Here is a 20,299-nt window from a genome sequence, read left to right as displayed (position 1 = left end):
AAGTTACAAGTTTTATGTTGAATCAAAAGCTTATTCGGAGTGATGAAGGATCGAATAATTCATTTTTGTTATAGACTTAAGAAAATAATTAGTTTTTGGCTGATTTTTTATGTTTTCTGACCTCGTTAGGATTAGAACCTGAGTTCCTTATTTCCTTTAAACTAAGTCACCCGCTGCTACTTTTGATTCATCATATTCCCTACTCATGAAAGTTAGTTTTGTTTTGTACGATTCATGGAGAACTAATTCTTACGGTTGGTCTGTTGAATCGCGTTCCCATCAAACTTTGAGGTTTTTACTTTATTCAATTCAATTTTGTTTCTCTTTCAACTCTGTTATCTTAAATTCAATTTCTTAATTTTTTATTTTGTGGAATAGTTTTGATTAATTTTGTATGATTGCATCCTAAACTATAATCGTTGTTGACGTAGCTTTGTCATTAATTTGTGTATGTTAAAATCATGTTTGCTTAATTCGCGATTACTTTAATTTGTTTGCTTAATAGGTGTGTCAATTAGTATTATATCCATTGCGCTTGTCAATCGATACATTGATGAGGTAGAAATTAACGATAAGCCGAAAACCGAAACAGTAGACAGACTAGTTCATAAAATTATGTTAATCGTTTATCATCATCTTAATTGAAACTTAAACCCCCCTTCCATTGTTCCTTTATATTGGTAAAATTCAATACAATAGTCTTTGTGATACGACTCGAGTGTCGCTTCCCAAAACTACAGTTTTTAATTACTCGTTTTTGACTCGTGTGTGACAGAGTATCAGTGCAGAAAAGCAACACTTTCAAGGCTTTCAAGAAATATGAAAGCTAGCGCAAAACAAAAAATCCACAAATATTATATCAATTATAAGTGACTATGGTGGTTTGTATAGTGGTGCAATGATTTAGGATGTAAGTCAAATGCTTCAGTAAAATGTTTATGTGAATTAAGTTGTCAATATTTATGAATTTAATACAATGTCTTAATAATATGCATACGAGTTAAGTTGTTAAGGTTTGGACGCAAGTCTAGTGTTGAGGTTATATGATGGTGTACTACGAATGATCATGTTAATACCCTGAGGTTCGATAAGAACTAGTGTTGATTATGTTTATGTTCAAAAGAGCATATGTTTGGTGTTATTAGGTTCGTAAGATTCAGTGTTAACCTTAATTGCCGGTGATACTAAGTTTGCAAGAACCGGTGTTAACCTTAACTGAAGGTGTTAAATTGTGGTTTTGGAGGTTTGAATGGAATATTGCATTTGTTCGAAGCATCATGCATCAAATATTTTGGAGTTTGGTTAGGACTCAAGTCCGGTGTTAGGATTTCGGTCCGATGTTTTAGGATTTCAGTAAAATAACTCTGAAGTCGGTGATTGTACCACATGTATGGGAGTAAAGGAGATGAACATTGCATATTGTTCTTCTATATGTTTAAAATATGGTGTGATTGTGATTGGTGATATATGTCTGAAATGTGAATTGACGTTACGTATAAGTTGTTAGAGGTTAACCAATGTTATATGTATCTATGTGAATTGTGAATTGATGTTATATGTACGTCATGGAATGTTAATTGATGTTATATGTATATGTGTGAAATATGAATTGATATTACATGTAAGTTGTGAGATGGTAATCGATGTTATATGTATATGTGTAAAATGTGACTTGAGGTTATATGCTTATTATAAAATGTTAAATCATATTATATGTATGATTTGAAATATGGATTGAAGTTATTTGATTATTGTGAAATGCCAACAATGGCATATGTGTATTGTGAAGGATTATGTGATGCTATAAGTATAACGTGAACGCTAAGTGACCGTATAAGATGGCATGAGAATTGTGCATCTCTTATTCGTGCTACCCTTAATATATGTATACTATTGTTAATTTGTAGAATGTATTCTCACTTCTTTTGTGTTCTATGTTCCTCTATGTGAACTAATGTGCAGATTATTCTCAGGTTGAGACTGAGGAGATATTGTTGTTGTTGTTTATGGAAGATGGTTTAGATGACCACTTCGACTACTTGCCCTGCTTTGATGTTTCGCCGGACCTTAAGTCGGCTATTAGTTTATTTTAGAATAATATCTCTTATATTGTAACATCGAGGTTGGGATTGTTTTGCTATGTTCTCTATTTTGTCTTAAATCTAATAATTGTACCTTATTATTATGTTTTAAATTTCAATTTTATTTTCGAAGTAACAAGTTAGTATTTTGTTGGTGTGACACCATTGTCTTATATCCTTATATTCCACAATATTTTTATAATGAAAGAACAAAATTTATCATGGGTTTAGGGTGTTAAACAATCATCCTCTGCATCTTCATCATAAAAGAGAACATCAAAAGAAGGATCGCTATAAGAAATTCCCTTACACTGAGAGCCTCTAGAAAGCTTCTCCAAGTCAGAATCATCATCATCATCATCATCATCATCATCATATATATATATATATATATATATATATATATATATATATATATATATATATATATATATATATATATATATATATATAACCTAGTGGGTTGGTTGGTTAATGATTAAGTGGAAATGATTTGGACTAGAAGATACTTTTACCCTAACTAAGGGAGAGGAATCATCACTCTCAGAATTGCTAGATAAACTTATGGGATTATCAGTCATATAGGCCATGGTAAAGAAAATGTTGAAGATATGGGGAAGCTTAAGGTAAGAGGGATACTTGGAAGAAGCATATTATTGTGAGAAAGGTGAGGTTCAAATGGGAGAGTGAAAGCTTTGTTCAAAGAGTAGAAACACTATGAGAAATACTCTTAGAAAGGAAGAATGAAGATTCTCTCAAGTGGAAACTGATTCTCAGCGGAAGCAAAAAGTTCTCTTAAAGCTCAAAAACCCTTATACATAGATGAAGGCAATCAACGAACCAGATCAAAAGGAACGGGAAGTTACAGATGAACGGTTGGATATCACATATAAAATACTAACGAATTCAAGTGCACTAAGAGGAAGCGCCATACCCTAACTCAATCACCTAAAGCCACACGTAGATAAAAATCATGTAAATGTTTCAATGATGTAAACACATTTAATGCATTTGTTTTCCATTAATTGTGTAACTGATCCAAAATGTTTCTGCTTCTCTCCAAGGTCGGACGGACACCACCGCTAGAAACCGACCACGACTTCGAAGACTTCTCTGACTTATTTTCACTCGGCAAAGCCTTGTGGGCAATTGTTATAGATCATCCAAAGGACCAAAGCAAGAGCACAATCAAATGCAAGTCCAGTCAAAATAATTCAACATATAAAATCAACATGCGATATTCAAGGTACATTTTCCTGATCTTCACTATTTATCGTAAAGGAATTAATATGCCGATAATATTGTTAATATTGTTTTACATATTCATAACACTTTAGAAATGGATATTATCAGTATTAGCCTTTATCATATTTTTTTTTATAAATATATATGATTTCATTGTGTATAAATTTTGTTAGGTATGTTCAATGACTACTACACTTTTTTTCTTAAAGGTTTTCATGTAAAGGTTTTTAATAAGATATTTGATTTTTTTGTATGAGTTCTTACTTGAATTTCGGTTTAATCCCATTCAAATTCTTTGAAATATATTTTTTAAAATTTTCAATAATATTAAAAGATAATCTATTTTTTAAGTTGAGTTAAAGAGAAATGTTTTGATTCGCTATTTTGTTTTGTTTTAAAAAAAAAAGAGTCACTTTATTAGAATATACAAAAGACAAATTCCACTTTAGACAAATTATCACGGATCCAAAAGCATAACCAAGCAGCAGCATAGTCAAAGATAAACGCTTAAGGAATGCAAACATAACATTGCTACGTGCTGATGACTCAGATCACTCTCATACTATTCTTACCTATCTCTCTTGATAATACAAACCGTAAATCTCTCAACTTTATCTTTTTATACCATAGTAGAGATTACTATCTATTATGTTACACTATTATTTACTCATTATTTATCTAATATTATAGCTTATTTTTAACTACATGTTAATTAGTTTGGATAAAACTGCCAGCATTGCATGATATCTCTCTCTCAGTCTCTCCCTATTTAGCCATGAATGACTCATTCTACCCATCACTCGCTCTCCGTTTTCAAAGGATATTACTAAATCTCATTCTCTCTATCTTCACACATTTTTGTAAATCCTTTTCTTTCCCTCTCCCATATTTAGATTGTATGTTTTTGTTCTTTCTTAATTTTGAGATTTCATGTTCTTTTTGCAGCTTATTGGTTTATTGATATTGGTTCATTTCTTTGAGAAATTCTATACACTTATTGGAGGAGGATACAAAACAAACACATTGATATTGGAAGAGAATTTGAACGTTTCTAAAGAAGCAAAGATGTTAGGAATTTTCAACAAAAATGTGGTGAATCCACCTCAAGAGCTTAATTGTCCAGCTCCATTGAATTCATCCAATAAACCTAAACTTCCTGATGAAATCCTTCAACATTTCATATCATTCGATCCTTCCCATGCTTTCTCCGTCAACTTTGGAAAGGATGCTGTTCTAGGTTATTCTCCTTCAAACAACCATCAAGGGTATGAATTGGATCTCAAGTTATGTGTATTGAGTTATATATATATTTTTTCTCATGAAAATTATATGCAGGATGTTTTGTGGTTTGGATAACATATATTGTGCTTTCATGGGGGGCTTGAACAACCTGAGTAACCTGATAAAGCAATATGGGCTATCAAAGGGAACAAATGAGGCCAATTTCATCATTGAAGCCTATAGGACACTTCGTGACAGAGGTCCATATCCTGCTGATCAAGTCATCAAGGAACTTGATGGTAGTTTTGGATTTATCATCTTTGATAACAAAGCTGAAACAGTTTTTGTTGCTTCAGTAAGTCTCGTCTTCAATCACTTAGGGATGTTGTTGAGTACATGGTGTTGTTGGTATTAATGGCTAGCATGTTGGTTGTGTTTGAGCAGGATCGTAATGGACAGATTGAGCTTTTCTGGGGTATTGCAGCGGATGGTTCGGTAGTTATTTCTGAGAATGTGGAGCTTGTTAAAGCAAGTTGTGCTAAGTCATTTGCACCATTCCCATCTGGTATATAGATTTATTTGTGTTTGTGTTACCTAATATACAATTGTCCGAGATGGGACATAATGAAAATTGCATTGCATTGCAGGGTGCATGTTTCACAGTGAGCATGGTCTAACAAGTTATGAGCATCCAATGAAGAAAATGAAGTCAATGCCACGTGTTGATAGTGAAGGCGCTATGTGTGGGGCCAACTTTTCTGTTGACTCTCAATCAAAGAAGTCAACGATGCCACGTAATGGAAGCGAAGCAAATTGGGCCACATGGGGCTCACAAGTTTGATTCATCTCATTATCCTATCGACCTTTTGTCTTCTTTTTGAAATAAAAATTTTAATCTACCTTAGTTTGAAAACAAAATTCAAGATACCCTATTTAAGAAGAGGTTACAACAACCCCATGTGTTTTCTTTAGAAAAGTCTCATGCCCTTCTTCAGCTGATCAGTTTTTTTTTTTTATTGATTTTCAGAATTAGGGTATGTGAGACAAAAAGTCTATCATATCATCAAAAATTTGTATAAACCATTTCTTTTTCTTTTTAATTCTAAGAGAGGACAATGCTTTGTTATTTTATTATCAGTTCTTTCGAGGTTTTCTTTTATTATCAGTTCTACTCTGTATATATTATAATAATAATAATAAGTTTAAATTTGGAATTCACTTTTGCAATTTTGATTCGTTACTCTGTTGTTCTTAAATTTTACTACTTTTTATTCCAATTTGAATTTTGTGTAAGTTATCTTGGATCGTACCTTACATAATCGAACCGATAGAAGGCTAAATACTACTTTTGAAACATAACTGCGAGGAAAATACTGGTTTAAAACATAGAGATCAAACAAAATAGTAAGTCAATGTATAAACTAGATTTATAATGTTTTATTTTTCGTTGAACACAAATTATATTTTACAAATGAAATGCGTTTGCACTTAGATTGTTGAGTTTAACGATTACATAATCGTCAACTTAGTCGTATTACCAAATATTTTAGTGATATAAAAAATATGTTGCATGATTTCCCCATCTATCTGTCAATTATAGTCTACAAATAGCATAAGACCTCGCTGTTTCCTTAGAATACAATAATAAATGGATAGTTTTAAGGATAAAATTCACAGGGCTTGCATTACAAATTACAAAATGAGAAACTATTACGTAAATCTTTCTACAGGGGGTGGCAATTTAGCTGTTGCCAAGATATACTGTAACAAAAGATTGGTTTTTTTACTTTTTAATGATAATCAAAACAACCGTGCCCCTTGATTCAATAAAAACAACTTTTCTTCTTACAGTTAGTAATCAACCATTCACTACTCTGATTAAGTTACAGATGTTTGTAGACAGTCCAATAAGGCTCTGTGATCATGTAGGATTCATTGACCCTGAGTTGGAAGACAATCTGAGCCTAGAAGTATCAAACCTATAAATTAGGGACTTGGTCGATCTGATTAGGCGCATCAATGATATAGAATACGGCCTGCGGAGTTCGGCAGATCAACCTTTTGAAAAGATGTCAACCGCTTCTGATCAAACTGATTGTTGTGGCCACACTTTTAATCCATGCCCACAAAAATCTGCAACAACACAAGAAACCAGAATATTTTTAGAAGGGCAAAGGGAATGCACCGCATCAAATGTTTTTAGAAAAATTAATCAAATAAATGTCAAATTGCTCATGGAACACAATCCATCCATGTACAACTAACCTCTAAATCAGGAAGTGGTTCATAAGATTTCATCTCCCTTGTATCGAACACTGTAATGCCTGTTATTCTCTGAATTCCAGGTTTAGTAGCTATGAGATTCTGCATATGTCATGACATTGCTAACAATATTAAACACAAAATTATCACAGTCTAACAAGTGAGATGTAATGTAAGTTGCAAATCATGCAATGCACTGAATTGTGATTTGGAACTAAAAAATTCTTTAATTCATTGTACAACTACAACTGTTTGTCTTTTATTAGTTATTACTTCCTGGAAATGAGGCCTAAATGGATAATCATTATTAATCAATAGCAAGAAATCACAATGACTGAAACAGATATGGATAGGGCTAGTTTTATTAAAATCTCAAAATATCCTAGCTATTGATCTCAGAAATTATCACCCATATTCCAAAGAACTATGCTATCACAATGGATATAGACGCCCAAAGCATTAAAAAAAAAAATTACTGCAGACAGTTTAAGGCCTTAAGCGGTCTGCAGCACCCCTTCCCCACTATTTCCTACTCAGGAATTTCATGTGCCCTTCTGTTATGATTCCATGATTAAAAGTGTTTCATTATCAATAGCGAATGAAGACTACATATATATGTTCAGCCCTACGACCTTTCTCGTTGCTAAACCTCTGTAGATGCATTTTTTGTTGCATCAGAATTCAAAAGACCCAAAGTTATAAAAGAAGTGAAAAGATAACTAAAAATTGATAATAACTAATCCACAACATGTTGCAGACATGATAAGCTAAAAGGAAACAATTTAGTGGAACAAATATTTTATAAAAAGAAAGCTGAAGAGAATAAATGGAAGTTTTTAGGCTAGGAACCGGCCAAATGCTATGTAATATGACTTCAAAATTTCTATATCACAACCACTATAACAGGTATAGATTTAAGAGCAGAATTCTTTAAATTTATACCAGGCTGAAATTAGTGGATCCTAACGCCTCAACCTGTGATAAAACCTGTGCAAAGATTTCAACATCGTTTGTCAGTTAACTGCAAGAAAAATTCAAATGACAGGATCATGCATAATGACAATATCTAAATTCCAGTCCAAACACAAATTGTGATACAAAGACACCATGTATTGGGGGAAAAGTTATACTTTTAACAATCCAAGGCAGAGATGATCCACACAAAATGCATTACCATTGATTGAAGACCATTAATCATAACAGCTGTCTCCTCAGGTGAACCATTTTGGGACACACTAACTTCAAACGGGCCAACCCCTCTCTCTGTCAGGTTTGTAAGATTCAGTTTTAGCTGCAAAGAACAAGCAATAAACTTCAGCTTCCATTTTATATTTTCTTCTTTTAGTACACTAAACTATAGGATCAATAGTAGAACACCATTAAAAATAGAAATGCATGTACTCTAAGATGGTGAATAAACTCGACCAAGAGGTGCTACATTGGATGAAAAATGACTTGTGGCCCAAAACCTAAAATACCTAAGATGCAGTTTTCTGGTTTATAATGTATGGACCAATCATAAATTACCGCGAATGGTCTTTGAAGGTTAATGATAGATGGAACTTCTACAACTTGCAACTCAATCTCTTTCTTTGTTGTTGGCTGCAAAGGAACATTTCAAGATGAATTACTGGTGTGTGAGAACTAAATAATCACAATTACGAAAACTGAAGGCCACGTTAAAAGCATTATACTTCAATTATTAAGTCTACGTCCTTCTAACAGGATTTGAATATTAAACATGTAATCAGCTTTATTGTTTTGAAAGTGGAGGGGAAAAATGAAATACATCATACTAGATTCAGATGAATTATGTGCAGAAACAAAGAAGCTTGACCATCAACTTTGTCATTGTTCACTGATACTTAACAAGGTTACATCACACCAGATAATTAATTCATCTATGGATCATCATTATAGAAGAGAAAACACTTACAGTCCCCAATATTTGCTGGGTCTGCAGGCGGCCAGGTTCACCCAAATTTGTTCGCCATGTTATTTGGAGTTTACCAAGAACGTTACTTCCCTCAACTTTAGTTTGAGCAGAATCATCCAATGATGACTTCAATTGGTAGAGATAGTTGTAAATTCCTCCACCAGATCTTATTAGTACCGGTGGCTTAAATGTCTCCCTGAATTTAAGCTAATATATAATCAAACAACAATAATAAAAATAAAAATATGGTATTTGTTTATTTGATAATGTTTAACACCAAAAGAAATACAAAGCACTGACTTTGTAGGACTATCTTTCTCAGAATGGTGCCCATCACCTATAAGTATTGTTGCACCAATATGCTGAGCAGGTTCAAAATCAACTTGGTCCATGAAAAGGTTAGATTTAGTATGGTTTTCAATACAAGCCTCCAAAAAGGTAGTTTCCTGAGACAAATCAAGGAGATAAATTGATGCACAGAATTTCAGAATTCTATAAATTTCATAATTGTTGACAGTGATCTCAACTGAATACTTTTATTTTTCTCTTTTGAATTTCAATTCTTAATGAGTTACTAAGGGTGTAGTCTATTTGAAGACTCACAGCATTAACTAACTACTGTTAGTTAGTTCCTGAAATCTAGGGGAAATTCCAGAAATCTAGGAGGTTGGTTATGCTAGGCAGTTGTACTGTGCAGCTAGTGCACAGTACTTACAGTAGTCAGTTTTTCTAGATTCTTCTATAACTTATGAACCAGTTCTCTTAATAGTATGTAGGGATGGGCATCAATTTACAAAGCAGGTATAATTTCCTTAAAAGGCTTAAAAATCAAAGATTAAAACATGACATTGTCAAACCTGAATACTACTGATAACACACTCAACTTCATAAATAAGTTTGTCTAAAGTCAGGGAGCTTAATGTTGTCAAAGTTTCTCCTGGAAACATAAAAAAGGGAAAGGTGCTACTGGCTAATCAATGCGTAAAGGAATAAAGGTTAAAGAACTTATGAGGTGTTCAGTTTATTTCTATTTTCATTTTTAGTTACTATGGATGTATTCTTTGATAATGTCAAAGTTTAATCTTATTTTCATTTTATTTCCCATTTTCAACTTTTTGCAAAGGAAATAGTGAAAAATTGGAAATGTTGTTTTTACCATTTTCTCCACAAAGTTATGGAACTAGGAAGAAAAATGAAAATACTGACATGATAGTAATTCTTAGATGGATGTGTAAACATATATTGTAAGCTCATGAGGTTTTATGATTGGCTAAACAGATTCACTACAAAGAGTATAGAATTAAATTCAAGTTTATGCTCCCTGGGATGCTATCAAAAAATTAATGATATGCATTAAACTACCAAAAAAAAATGATAGTTTAAAGGAGGATAAGACTGAAATGAAAAAAATAGACATATACTGTTGTATACATATTTAATTATTGATTATCTTACTTTTCAAGAAAATCTATGTCTTTGAACTAATTGTTACTAATCTCAACAGCATTGAATGAAGGTGTGTTTGACACCACAAATAAAAGGAAAGTTGGTGAATAAATAATGCTTCTGAGGAGTTGTTTTTTGTTGGTTTTAAACATAGATTAGACTATATGTTTCCATTTCAAGAACATATAGTTGTAAATAATACTGAACCCAATCAATTATAATGCGTAATCTGAAAATTGCTAACACCAACAAAAATATACTGCATCATTGTATACGACTACACTATGCTATTCACGACAACTCTAGTCTAGGAAAATAATAAAAACTTACAAGTATGTAGAATACTCAATCATCAACATACCTTGATAACGCGGACCTGCAAAAGAGATTACAGAATATGGGAGAGTCATATAAATGCATAAATAAAAGTTTGAAAACATTTTTTTTACTACTGGTCTAGTGGTCAATACATACATACTCAAGAAAAAGTTGCGGGAAAGGGGAATGTGGTGATCCGGGTTCAAACCCGGAATTTCACATAAAATGTCCTAACACTCAAACCACTAGGGTGTAACAGCGAGGACAAAAAGCACTCAATAACTCAGTTACTATATAATAGTTTATTAAAATTTACTCAACATGATTAACAAAACAAAAAAATTAATACCTTTGTCCTGACAGAAAGTGGATTAGCAACGATGAACTTGAAAAATTGAGGAAGATATTTACGCTCTCCATCACCATCATTGTACAATGCAGTGCAAACCAGCCTGAAGGGAAGATGTGCAGTCAATCAAATTAATGTGAAAGAAGCATAGCATACCCCAACAGAAGGACATTGTTGAGGGTTAAAACTTACGTGTGAGGTCCAAGCTCTTTGACATCATGTTCGACAATAAAGTCATAACGCCCACCAGCACGTATAGTCTCAACTGGTGCTTTCGACGTATCTAACAGAAGTATTCTCTGTCTCTCTGTTTGTATTTCAGCCTGGCAGTAACAGTTTTAAATATCGAATTGTACTAAAACTTCAAAGGAATAAAACACACAAATTCGGTACTCTCACTATTACGAATAAAACGCATATGCATTTTCTCGAACTTAAGTTGATTAAAGACAGTATTAAGGTTTGTTTGAATTGATTTACTTGAGTTTATCTACATGCATAACCACTTTTGAGACTGTTTGGGACAGTTTATGCACGTGTGCATAAACTGTTTTTAGCTTACCTTCATAAGTTATTTAGGATAACTTTCAAAAAAAGCTTACAACTTAAATGAGAACAGTTTGACTTTATTTTCTATTTTATCATAAAACTGCAAGCGTTTAATTGAGATGTTTATCCAAACAGGGCTTAAGGGAATCTACATCTAATATCTACTTATCCAACATAGATGAGTTAAAACAAAAAGAAACCAATGAGTACAATGCAAGTAAGAAAACAAGGTAATTAAACAGTATGAAGGTTAGTTAAAAGAAATTAACCTTGATAATAACTTCTCTGACTTCAATATTGGAGCTATTGTTTATACTTATATAGCTACAGAAAGTCTCTCCCAAGTAAATTGCTCTGCATCAAGCAAATTGGAATCTAAATAACAATCATAAAATAAAATAAAAAAATAGGTAATTGAAAATTGAGAGAGAGTAGGGAACCCGAAGGACTGAGGGAGAACGAGGAGGCCAGAGAGACCCATGGAATCGGAGAAATGATGAAGGAGGAAGCGGTCGCGATAACTGGGATCGGAATCGGGGGCGATGAGGTCTGCGGCGGAAGGGGCTGAAGGATCGTCAAAGTGGTCTTCACCGACGAAGAGGTCGTCGGGATCGATACGAAGGGGAGGATCGACATTGAAGGATGGACGGCAAAGTCGCATAACCCTAAACGCCACTGAGTGAGAAGATGAAGATCCTCCAGTTTGACTCATCTTGTTAGAAATTCAAATGCGAAATGTAAATGTTTTACAGTCACATAGGAATCAACACCGAGATCGTTTCCAATGTGTTTCTTTCAAAATGAGAATGTAATTGGATTCAGGGTTTTTCTATCCTAAGGATGAAATTGTTAGTTTGATGTATTGATTATCGCAAGTACATCCAATTTTGCTACAATAATAGCTGCTGTGGGATTATGAACTCAAGAGAATGTCATATATCATCGTATATTGACGACAATATACATGATTTTATTAAAGTCAAATTTTCCAATGAATATGATTTATTTTTTTATTTTTTTCAAAATTAACCAGATATCTTTTTAAGTTATTTTATTCTAAGATTATTAATCTTTAGATTTTTTTCTACAAATTTACGTCGTTATCTTTTAATATATATATATATATATATATATATATATATATATATATATATATATATATATATATATATATATATATATATATATATATATATATATAAAATTATATACATACAAATTTTACTCAACTAACCCATTTTTCATAAAAAATTTTAAAATAATCAACTTTTCAGATTAATTCTCAAACTACCATAAAGAGATAACGTCAAGATGAATTGACGTTTGCTCTCTAAATTAAAGAAGTGGCGTCAACTGGATTGGCTTATGCACATGGTGTTGCCAATCCAATTGACGCATGTATGTTATGTTTTAAAGGAGACGTCAATTGGTCTGACACATATGTATTGTGTAATTTTTTTTTAAAAATAATGTATATTTTAGATAAAAATCGAAATCGGACCAATTGTTATTAATATTAATATGCGTTTACATACGAATACCATAAAGACTAATGTCGTTGACCAGGATGACCTAATCGAGCTCTGGTACCACATCCCCTAGCTACCTGAACGCGTGGCCCTAACCCACATTGATGATTCACCCAAGGTGTTTGAGGATTTAAGGGCCCTGGAACATCACTACCACCTGCAATGAAGCGCTACCGTCATAGCTGAGTTCGTGGTTCATGCCAGAGTAGTTGAGTTGCGTTTGAGTTATTGGAGAGCGATCATGACGATTGAAGGGAGACATTTGTGTGAATGATGCGTCGAGGAAAGGTTGAAATGATTGTTGTGGTGTTTGGTAGCCATATGGTTGTTGCATCATCCATTGTGTATGCTTCACTTCCCTGGTCAAGATCCATTCAAAGCCCACTTGTTCATGGTCTATTATGGAGGTTTCTCTGGTCTTTTTAGCATTCATTTCATGACCTTACATGTTCATTTTTTGCTTGTCTATGTTCATTGGTTCAAGCCCATTTACATGACATCATAACTTCCACTTGATTCAATTCATCCCTAACATTGCATCTGATCATATCCTCATGCCTAGTCCACGTCTAACCTATTTCATCTGGCAAATGTCATTCATGTCATTTGCATTGTCATTGTTGTTTGTTCCATGAATCTTTGATTATGACCTAGTTCATTGTACATCTTGGGCCTTGCTAGAGTTTTTGTTTCATGTTTGGCATTGTCCATCCAAGTTATGGTCATGTCCATTGATCCATGATTAGGTATTCATCAAGTTCATCACTTAGTTTATTCCATGCCATTTTCATTGGTGTTTGGTTCATGAATCGTTGGATAGGTCCTAATCATTGTCCATTTTGGTCTTTAGGTCTTGATTCATTCAAAATTCATGTCCATTGATTCATGTTATCATGTTCATTCATTTCAACATCTTTCATATCCATACAATTCATTTGAAACAGTCAATGCATTCAAATATCAAATATCATTTCATATAATCACATCCAAAGTCCATACATGTACAAAGACTACAAAATTGACCATTTATACAACAATTGATTTTTTATCAATAATTAACTTTTTGCGCGACAACCACAACATTTCTAACAGATTACAACAATCGAACTAATATCATTTGGTACAAACATCACTTCCCTAGCATCCTTATCATTTTTTACTCGCACTCATCCACGTAAGGTACCGAGTCTCTTAATACTTCTATTTTTTCGCCTTCAGGTATGTTTTCGTCTAACCAACGAACCAACTATCTTTGTAGTTGCTCGAAATGACAGATGTTCTAGAAGAGCATCTCCATCGGAGGCTTGTCTCTCAAATAAACCACTTTTCCATAGCGGCAATGAAGACGAACCATGTTTGCAATATAATGAAAAGAAATGTGAAAAAATGAATCACACAGAGGCGTCAGACCAATTGGCGCCTCCTCTCCTTTTTTACACATGGGCGCCAATTAGATTGGCAGCGCCATGTGTATAAGTCAATCCAATTGGCGTCACCTCTTTAATTTAGAGAGCATGCGCCAATTCATCTGACGTCGCCTCTTAAAAGTGGGGTAGTTTGAGAATTAATCTAAAAAGTGGGTTATTTTGAGAATTTTTTTGAAAAAATGGGTTAGTTGAGTATATATATATATATATATATATATATATATATATATATATAAGAAGAGTAATTTTAAATTTTAATTTTAATTTGAATCATGAAGTGGTGGTGATAATGAATGAGAGAGAAATAATTATTTTTAATTTTTAATTAATAAAAAAATATGGTTGGTTGTTTGTAGCATTACGTGTTATGTTCGTTTCTATGCAAGTATTTTTCTTTAAAAGTTATGTTCCAAAATGGACAAGTGGTATTCGTATCTGAGGTGGTTGTAATATTGATGACATGAAATTGTTTTTTATTTATCTTTAAGTAATTAAATAAAATCACTTTCTTCTTCCTTTAGCTGAGATACCATATTAAATCTCTAGTTTCATATTCATCTTCTTCATTCTCCGTCAATGACTTCATACAGTACAAATGGATCAAATCCACGAAGTCAAAATTGTCAATCCTTCATTTTTAGTGCAACTCATGGCGAAATCGCACCAAGATGTGCTTATGGAGGCAAAGCAGTGATACAAACAGTTAGAAAGAAATGACGAAATTTTGGGAAGCTCTTTTAGGGCTACAAATACTTTGTGGTACATTTATCGTTATCTTCTTTTATGTCTTTTATGAAGGTGTTAATTGTTATATGTTAACAGAGTGAATGTGTTAACTGTGTATGCAATTATTTTGAGTGGTATGAAAAAGAGTACAATGATGAAGTGCAACAAAATATACAACAGTCTTAATCTTCAAGATGTTCAAAATATGAAAAAAAAATGATGTAGAAATCAACACACTTATAAGGGTCATTAAGAAGATCCATGGAGATGATAACTACACTAAGGAGATGATAAAGAACATGTTGAATATGTTGAAGATGCTAGTCTTTGTCATAATATTTTTAGTTATAATTTTTGTAGTGTTGATGTGCATTTCGATTAATAAGTGATAATTATGGTTAATGTTGATGTTATTGTTGTATGACATGTTGTTATTGTTATGCATTAATAACTCTCTACAATGTTTATGTTTAGTTTGTGTCCAATTTGATGTTGAAGTAAGCACTTTTAAATTCAGCAGTTGTTAGATTTTGTCCAATTTTATGTTGCACTAAGGACATATTTGTCACACCAAAGAAGACTTAAAGAATATGTTTGTTACACTAAACGAGACATCAATGACTTGTATGTAACAACTCAGTTAACTGTAAAAACAATGGACCTGAAATGTGAACAACTCAGTTAACTGTAAAAATAATGGACCTGGAAATTGGATAGGATATCACAAGATTCTTTGATTAAACCAAAAAAAGAAAATCAACCAAAACAGTGATAAGACCTTAATATCCTTCATTAAACCAAACAAAATACATAAATTAGTCATCCAAAATACACAGTAGTCATCCAAAATACATATTTCTGAGTCAACAACAAAACATCCTAAATACAAAAATACCATCGAAAATACATAATCCAAATCCATCAAAATACAACAAACAACATCCTAATTGTTTTTCTCTTTGTAGGAAACTTAGGTGTGGTTCTTCTTGGTTGATGAAATGATGTAGTTGGTCTTTGAAATAATGCAGTACCTCTTCTTGGTGATACCCTTGTTTGCAATCTAGGGGTTGGTTGTGTTTGGCCTTATGCAGCTTGGTTTTGGGTTCTTCTTAGTGATAGCCTTGTTTGAATTCTCGTGGTTGGTTGTATTTTGGGATTATGAATTTTGGATTTGGATTCTTCTTGGTGATAGCCTTGTTTCAAGTCTTGTGGTTGGTTATGTTTGGGACTGCGAATTTGTGTTTTGAGTTCTTCTTGGTGGTTTCCTTGTTTGAAATTTTGGGGTTGATTGTGTTTGGGATTGTGTTTATTGGGTTGGTTGTGATTGAACTTGTGTTGATTTAGTTGGTTGTGTTTGGGATTGTTCAGATTGGGTTGGTTGTGTTTGGGATTGTATAAGTTGTCTTGGTGTTTGATGACAGTTCGTCATTACATGAATTTAGTCGAAGAATCAGATCAAAATAAGTGAAAGATAAGCTAAAATGAAGAAGAAAGACCAAAGAATGAGGAAAAAATAGCTATGTGTGAAAATTGTGGACTTAGTGAAAATTTGGGTGAAAAAGGGAGCAAAAGAGTGTAGCTTCGGGAAAAATCACATGCATCATCGCGCAACATGGCACGCACGATATGGCCATAAAAGTTGCATCGTGCGCGATGCAACTCATCCCGTGCACGATGGTCCCTTTTTCTAAAAAATTTATGACGCATATGATCCATTTTGAGCTCTTCTTAAGGGGGATTTTTGCACTTTGATAAGGGTTGCAAATTTTGGACAGCAAGCACGATTTGAAGAGCGTCAAAGGAGATTTTCAAGACATTTGGAACCATTGGAGCCTATCATTTCAAGGGAATTCATATGTTATTTTCATATATCAATTGTGGCATTGTAAACTAAATTATGAGTAGCTAAGGTCCTCTAGGTTAGGTTGTGTTATGATGAACTTATTTCAATATTGTTAGGTAATATGTTGATTTGACTTTGTATGAACCTTTTGATCTATAATGTCATTCAATTGCTTATTGTTCTTAATGCTTTTTATGCGATATACTCTTTTAAATTGATTTTGGGCACATAGGGAATACTGACCCTTAGCGTTGTGTTAGACCTATGGAAATTGTTGTACTTATGCTGGTTGAATAGGAATAGGAGATCCCGAGTAATGACATATGGAATTAACATTTTGTGCATCACCTAACCCTGCTTACAGTGGCGAACTAGGGATAGAACACTTCGAGTAATGGTTAGTGAGTTATTTTGTGAGGGGTTGGTTATAATGGCTTTGTTAATTTGTCATGGGGTTATAGTGATAAGGTCATTCATACAAGGCATCAAACATCAACAATAGAGAAATAGGGGATTATAAACACAACTTGACCGCTTTCGTAATTTTGCTTAAACTCTCGTTTACTTTTCGCATTGCAACTCGAACCCTTCCCCCCTTTTTTACTAGTTTTTATACATTGCACATATTTTGTCTTCTAAGAATCAGTCCTTGTGGATTCGATATTTTTTATTAGTGCGACATTATCGGTACACTTGTCAAGAAGTCATTAAGTTTTTGGCACCGTTGTCGGGGAATGTTGATATCTCAACAAGGCAACGTTTGTGCAACATTTTATTTTTAGTCTTTTTTTATTTTTGTTTTATTTTCTTAATAATCATAGTGCTACTAAGGTATTTCCTGTTTGTGTATACGCAACTCAAGATTGGCATTGACACCAATTGATCCAGAAATTGAAAGGACTGCACATGTTATCAGGAGAGCGGTCAGAGAAGCAAATATAGCTCAAGGGATCTTAGTTGAAGATCAACATCTTATTTCTTTATTTGTTTTAATCTTATTTCTAATCTTTTTGATAATTCCAAAGGGAGAGAAGTATACTCTCAAGGGGAGTATACTTCAATCTTTTTCTTTTTAACCTCTCTTCTAAGTCACCTCCATGAGGGATGCTTTATCATCATCAAAAGAGGTAGAACATGGCTCTATCTACTTAACAGATTTAATAGGTTTTGATGAAAATAAGGAAATAATATAATATATCATAGACATCATCAAATAAATTAGAAAGATTGAATCAAATAAAAAAGCAAGAATGATATGATTTTTGCCATTATATTTTTAGAATCAAATTTTAATGTAAGTATGATATTCTCTAAGTACTAAAGTTCTAATAGGCGCATTAAAAACTATTTTCAAACATTGCCTTTTTCGAACTCTTTAGAAATCTTAGATGTATAATTGATTATGAGGCGAAAATAACTTAGTAATCGGTTATGAAGACCTTGTAACCGATTATACTTTATATTTAAGTAAAATTTTCTTTATTTGATAGGTCATAATCAATTATAATCAGAATTTGGGCATATTCCAGAATTTTCTTTTTTACCCAAATCATTTACTACTGCTATAAAAAAAAGTCTTGTTCTCATGTGAGATACACACATGATTTAAAAAAAATGTTTTCTTCTCTACTTTCATCTTGCTCCAATATTTTTCTTGGTCACTTAAAATTATTTTAGTTCTGAGAGAGTAGAATACTCTGTAGAGTTTCTTGTGTAACCGCTGAAAAAATTTGAGCTATAATTGTAAAACAAGATAGGGTTATTCTCATTAGCTCTAATATATTGATATAAAAGTTGCAAGCTGAACTTCGAAAAAAAAGTTTGATGCAAGAAGGTTATGGGTTGATATTGTTGTAAAATCTATGGGGTAATGGAAATCTTAAAGGCATATCCTTGGGGACTGGACGTAAGTCTCATGGTTTTATGCCAAATGGGGATAAAATAGTGCGTGTTCTTCTTTGATCTCTCGTCTCTTTATTTTTTCTTATTTTACTTATCATTATTTTCATCTTCTAGTCATATTCTTAAAATTAAATTTAAAATTTATTAAAGTTTTAAAGTCTCTAAAGAAAGTTATATCATAATCATCTTATCCTCTCTTGTGTTTGAACTTTGAATATATATATATATATATATATATATATATATATATATATATATATATATATATATATATATATATATATATAAGTTGAAGAACACCATGCATCAATGGGTGTTGAGGCCCCATATTTACTATCATGAGGTCTTTTCTTGTAGCTGGGATATTCATAGGTTTTTCCTCGATTCATTCTTTCATGAATCGTTCAAAAAAAGTTCATCAAAATTTAGTATCTAATAAATCGAATAATTGAAAATGATTCTTGAAATTACCTAATTTGTGAATCCCGAATACCCAATCGATTTATTATATTTCTATAACGTATTTTGTTAATCTTGACAAATACGACAATAGTCATTGCCATTTTCTCAGAATTAGACGTAAACCTCTTTGAGATAAATAGTATTTTAGGTGTAATTCAAAATGTGAAGTAAGTCTTTATATCTAAGCTAAATTTTCTTTATTTGATAGGTCATAATCAATTATAATCAGAATTTGGGCATTTTCCAAAATTTTCTTTTTTACCCCAATCCTTTACTACTGCTATAAAAAAAGTCTTGTTCTCATTTGAGATACACATGATTTTAAAAAAAAATGTTTTCTTCTCTACTTTCACCTTGCTCCAATATTTTTCATGCTCACTTAAAATTATTTTAGTTCTGAGAGAGTAGAATACTCTGTAGAGTTTCTTGTGTAACCGCTGATAGAATTTGAGCTATAATTATAAAACAAGATAAGGTTATTCTCTTTATCTCAAATATATTGATATAAAAGTTGCAAGTTGAACTTCGAATAAAAGTTTGGCGCAAGAAGGTTATGGATTGATATTGGGGTAATGGAAATATTAAAGGCATATCTTTGGGGACTGGACGTAAGTCTCATGGTTTTATGCCAAATGGGGATAAAATAGTGCGTGTTCTTCTCTGATCTCTCATCTCTTTATTTTTTTCTTATTTTACTTATCATTATTTTCATCTTCTAATCATATTCTTAAAATTAAATTTAAAATTAATTAAATTTTTAAAGTCTCTAAAAAAAGTTATATCACAATCACCCTATCCTCTCTTGTGTTTGAACTTTGAATATATATATATATATATATATATATATATATATATATATATATATATATATATATATATATATATATATATATATATATATATATATATATATATATATATATATATATATATATATATATATATATATTACAAGAAATATTATGATAATGATAATTAGAACCAAAATCTAGATTTTCAATCA

At 32.3% G+C, this 20,299-nt stretch overlaps 2 protein-coding genes across 2 annotated transcripts; one reads left to right on the top strand and one right to left on the bottom strand.

The window, feature by feature from the left end:
* The first annotated feature begins 4,022 nt into the window (after positions 1–4,022).
* Positions 4,023–5,761, top strand: LOC127106969 (stem-specific protein TSJT1). Its single transcript, XM_051044263.1, has 5 exons — positions 4,023–4,186; positions 4,272–4,591; positions 4,662–4,902; positions 4,992–5,112; positions 5,195–5,761. The coding sequence occupies exons 2-5, from the start codon at positions 4,392–4,394 to the stop codon at positions 5,386–5,388; spliced, it is 756 nt and encodes a 251-aa protein (XP_050900220.1). The 5' UTR covers positions 4,023–4,186; positions 4,272–4,391; the 3' UTR covers positions 5,389–5,761.
* Positions 5,762–6,203: 442 nt separating this feature from the next.
* On the bottom strand, positions 6,204–12,383 carry LOC127103143 (uncharacterized). The gene is made up of 12 exons (XM_051040422.1): positions 11,848–12,383; positions 11,677–11,761; positions 11,051–11,181; positions 10,859–10,961; positions 10,553–10,567; positions 9,046–9,191; positions 8,746–8,941; positions 8,337–8,411; positions 7,984–8,100; positions 7,752–7,796; positions 6,813–6,911; positions 6,204–6,680 (listed from the first exon to the last, which is right to left on the bottom strand). The coding sequence occupies exons 1-12, from the start codon at positions 12,117–12,119 to the stop codon at positions 6,660–6,662; spliced, it is 1,305 nt and encodes a 434-aa protein (XP_050896379.1). The 5' UTR covers positions 12,120–12,383; the 3' UTR covers positions 6,204–6,659.
* Positions 12,384–20,299: the final 7,916 nt, after the last annotated feature.

This window comes from Lathyrus oleraceus, chromosome 7 (genome assembly GCF_024323335.1).
Source record: "Lathyrus oleraceus cultivar Zhongwan6 chromosome 7, CAAS_Psat_ZW6_1.0, whole genome shotgun sequence".
NCBI lineage: Eukaryota > Viridiplantae > Streptophyta > Magnoliopsida > Fabales > Fabaceae > Lathyrus > Lathyrus oleraceus.
Note: the sequence above shows the minus strand (reverse complement) of the source record. Positions and strands in the feature narration are given on the sequence as shown.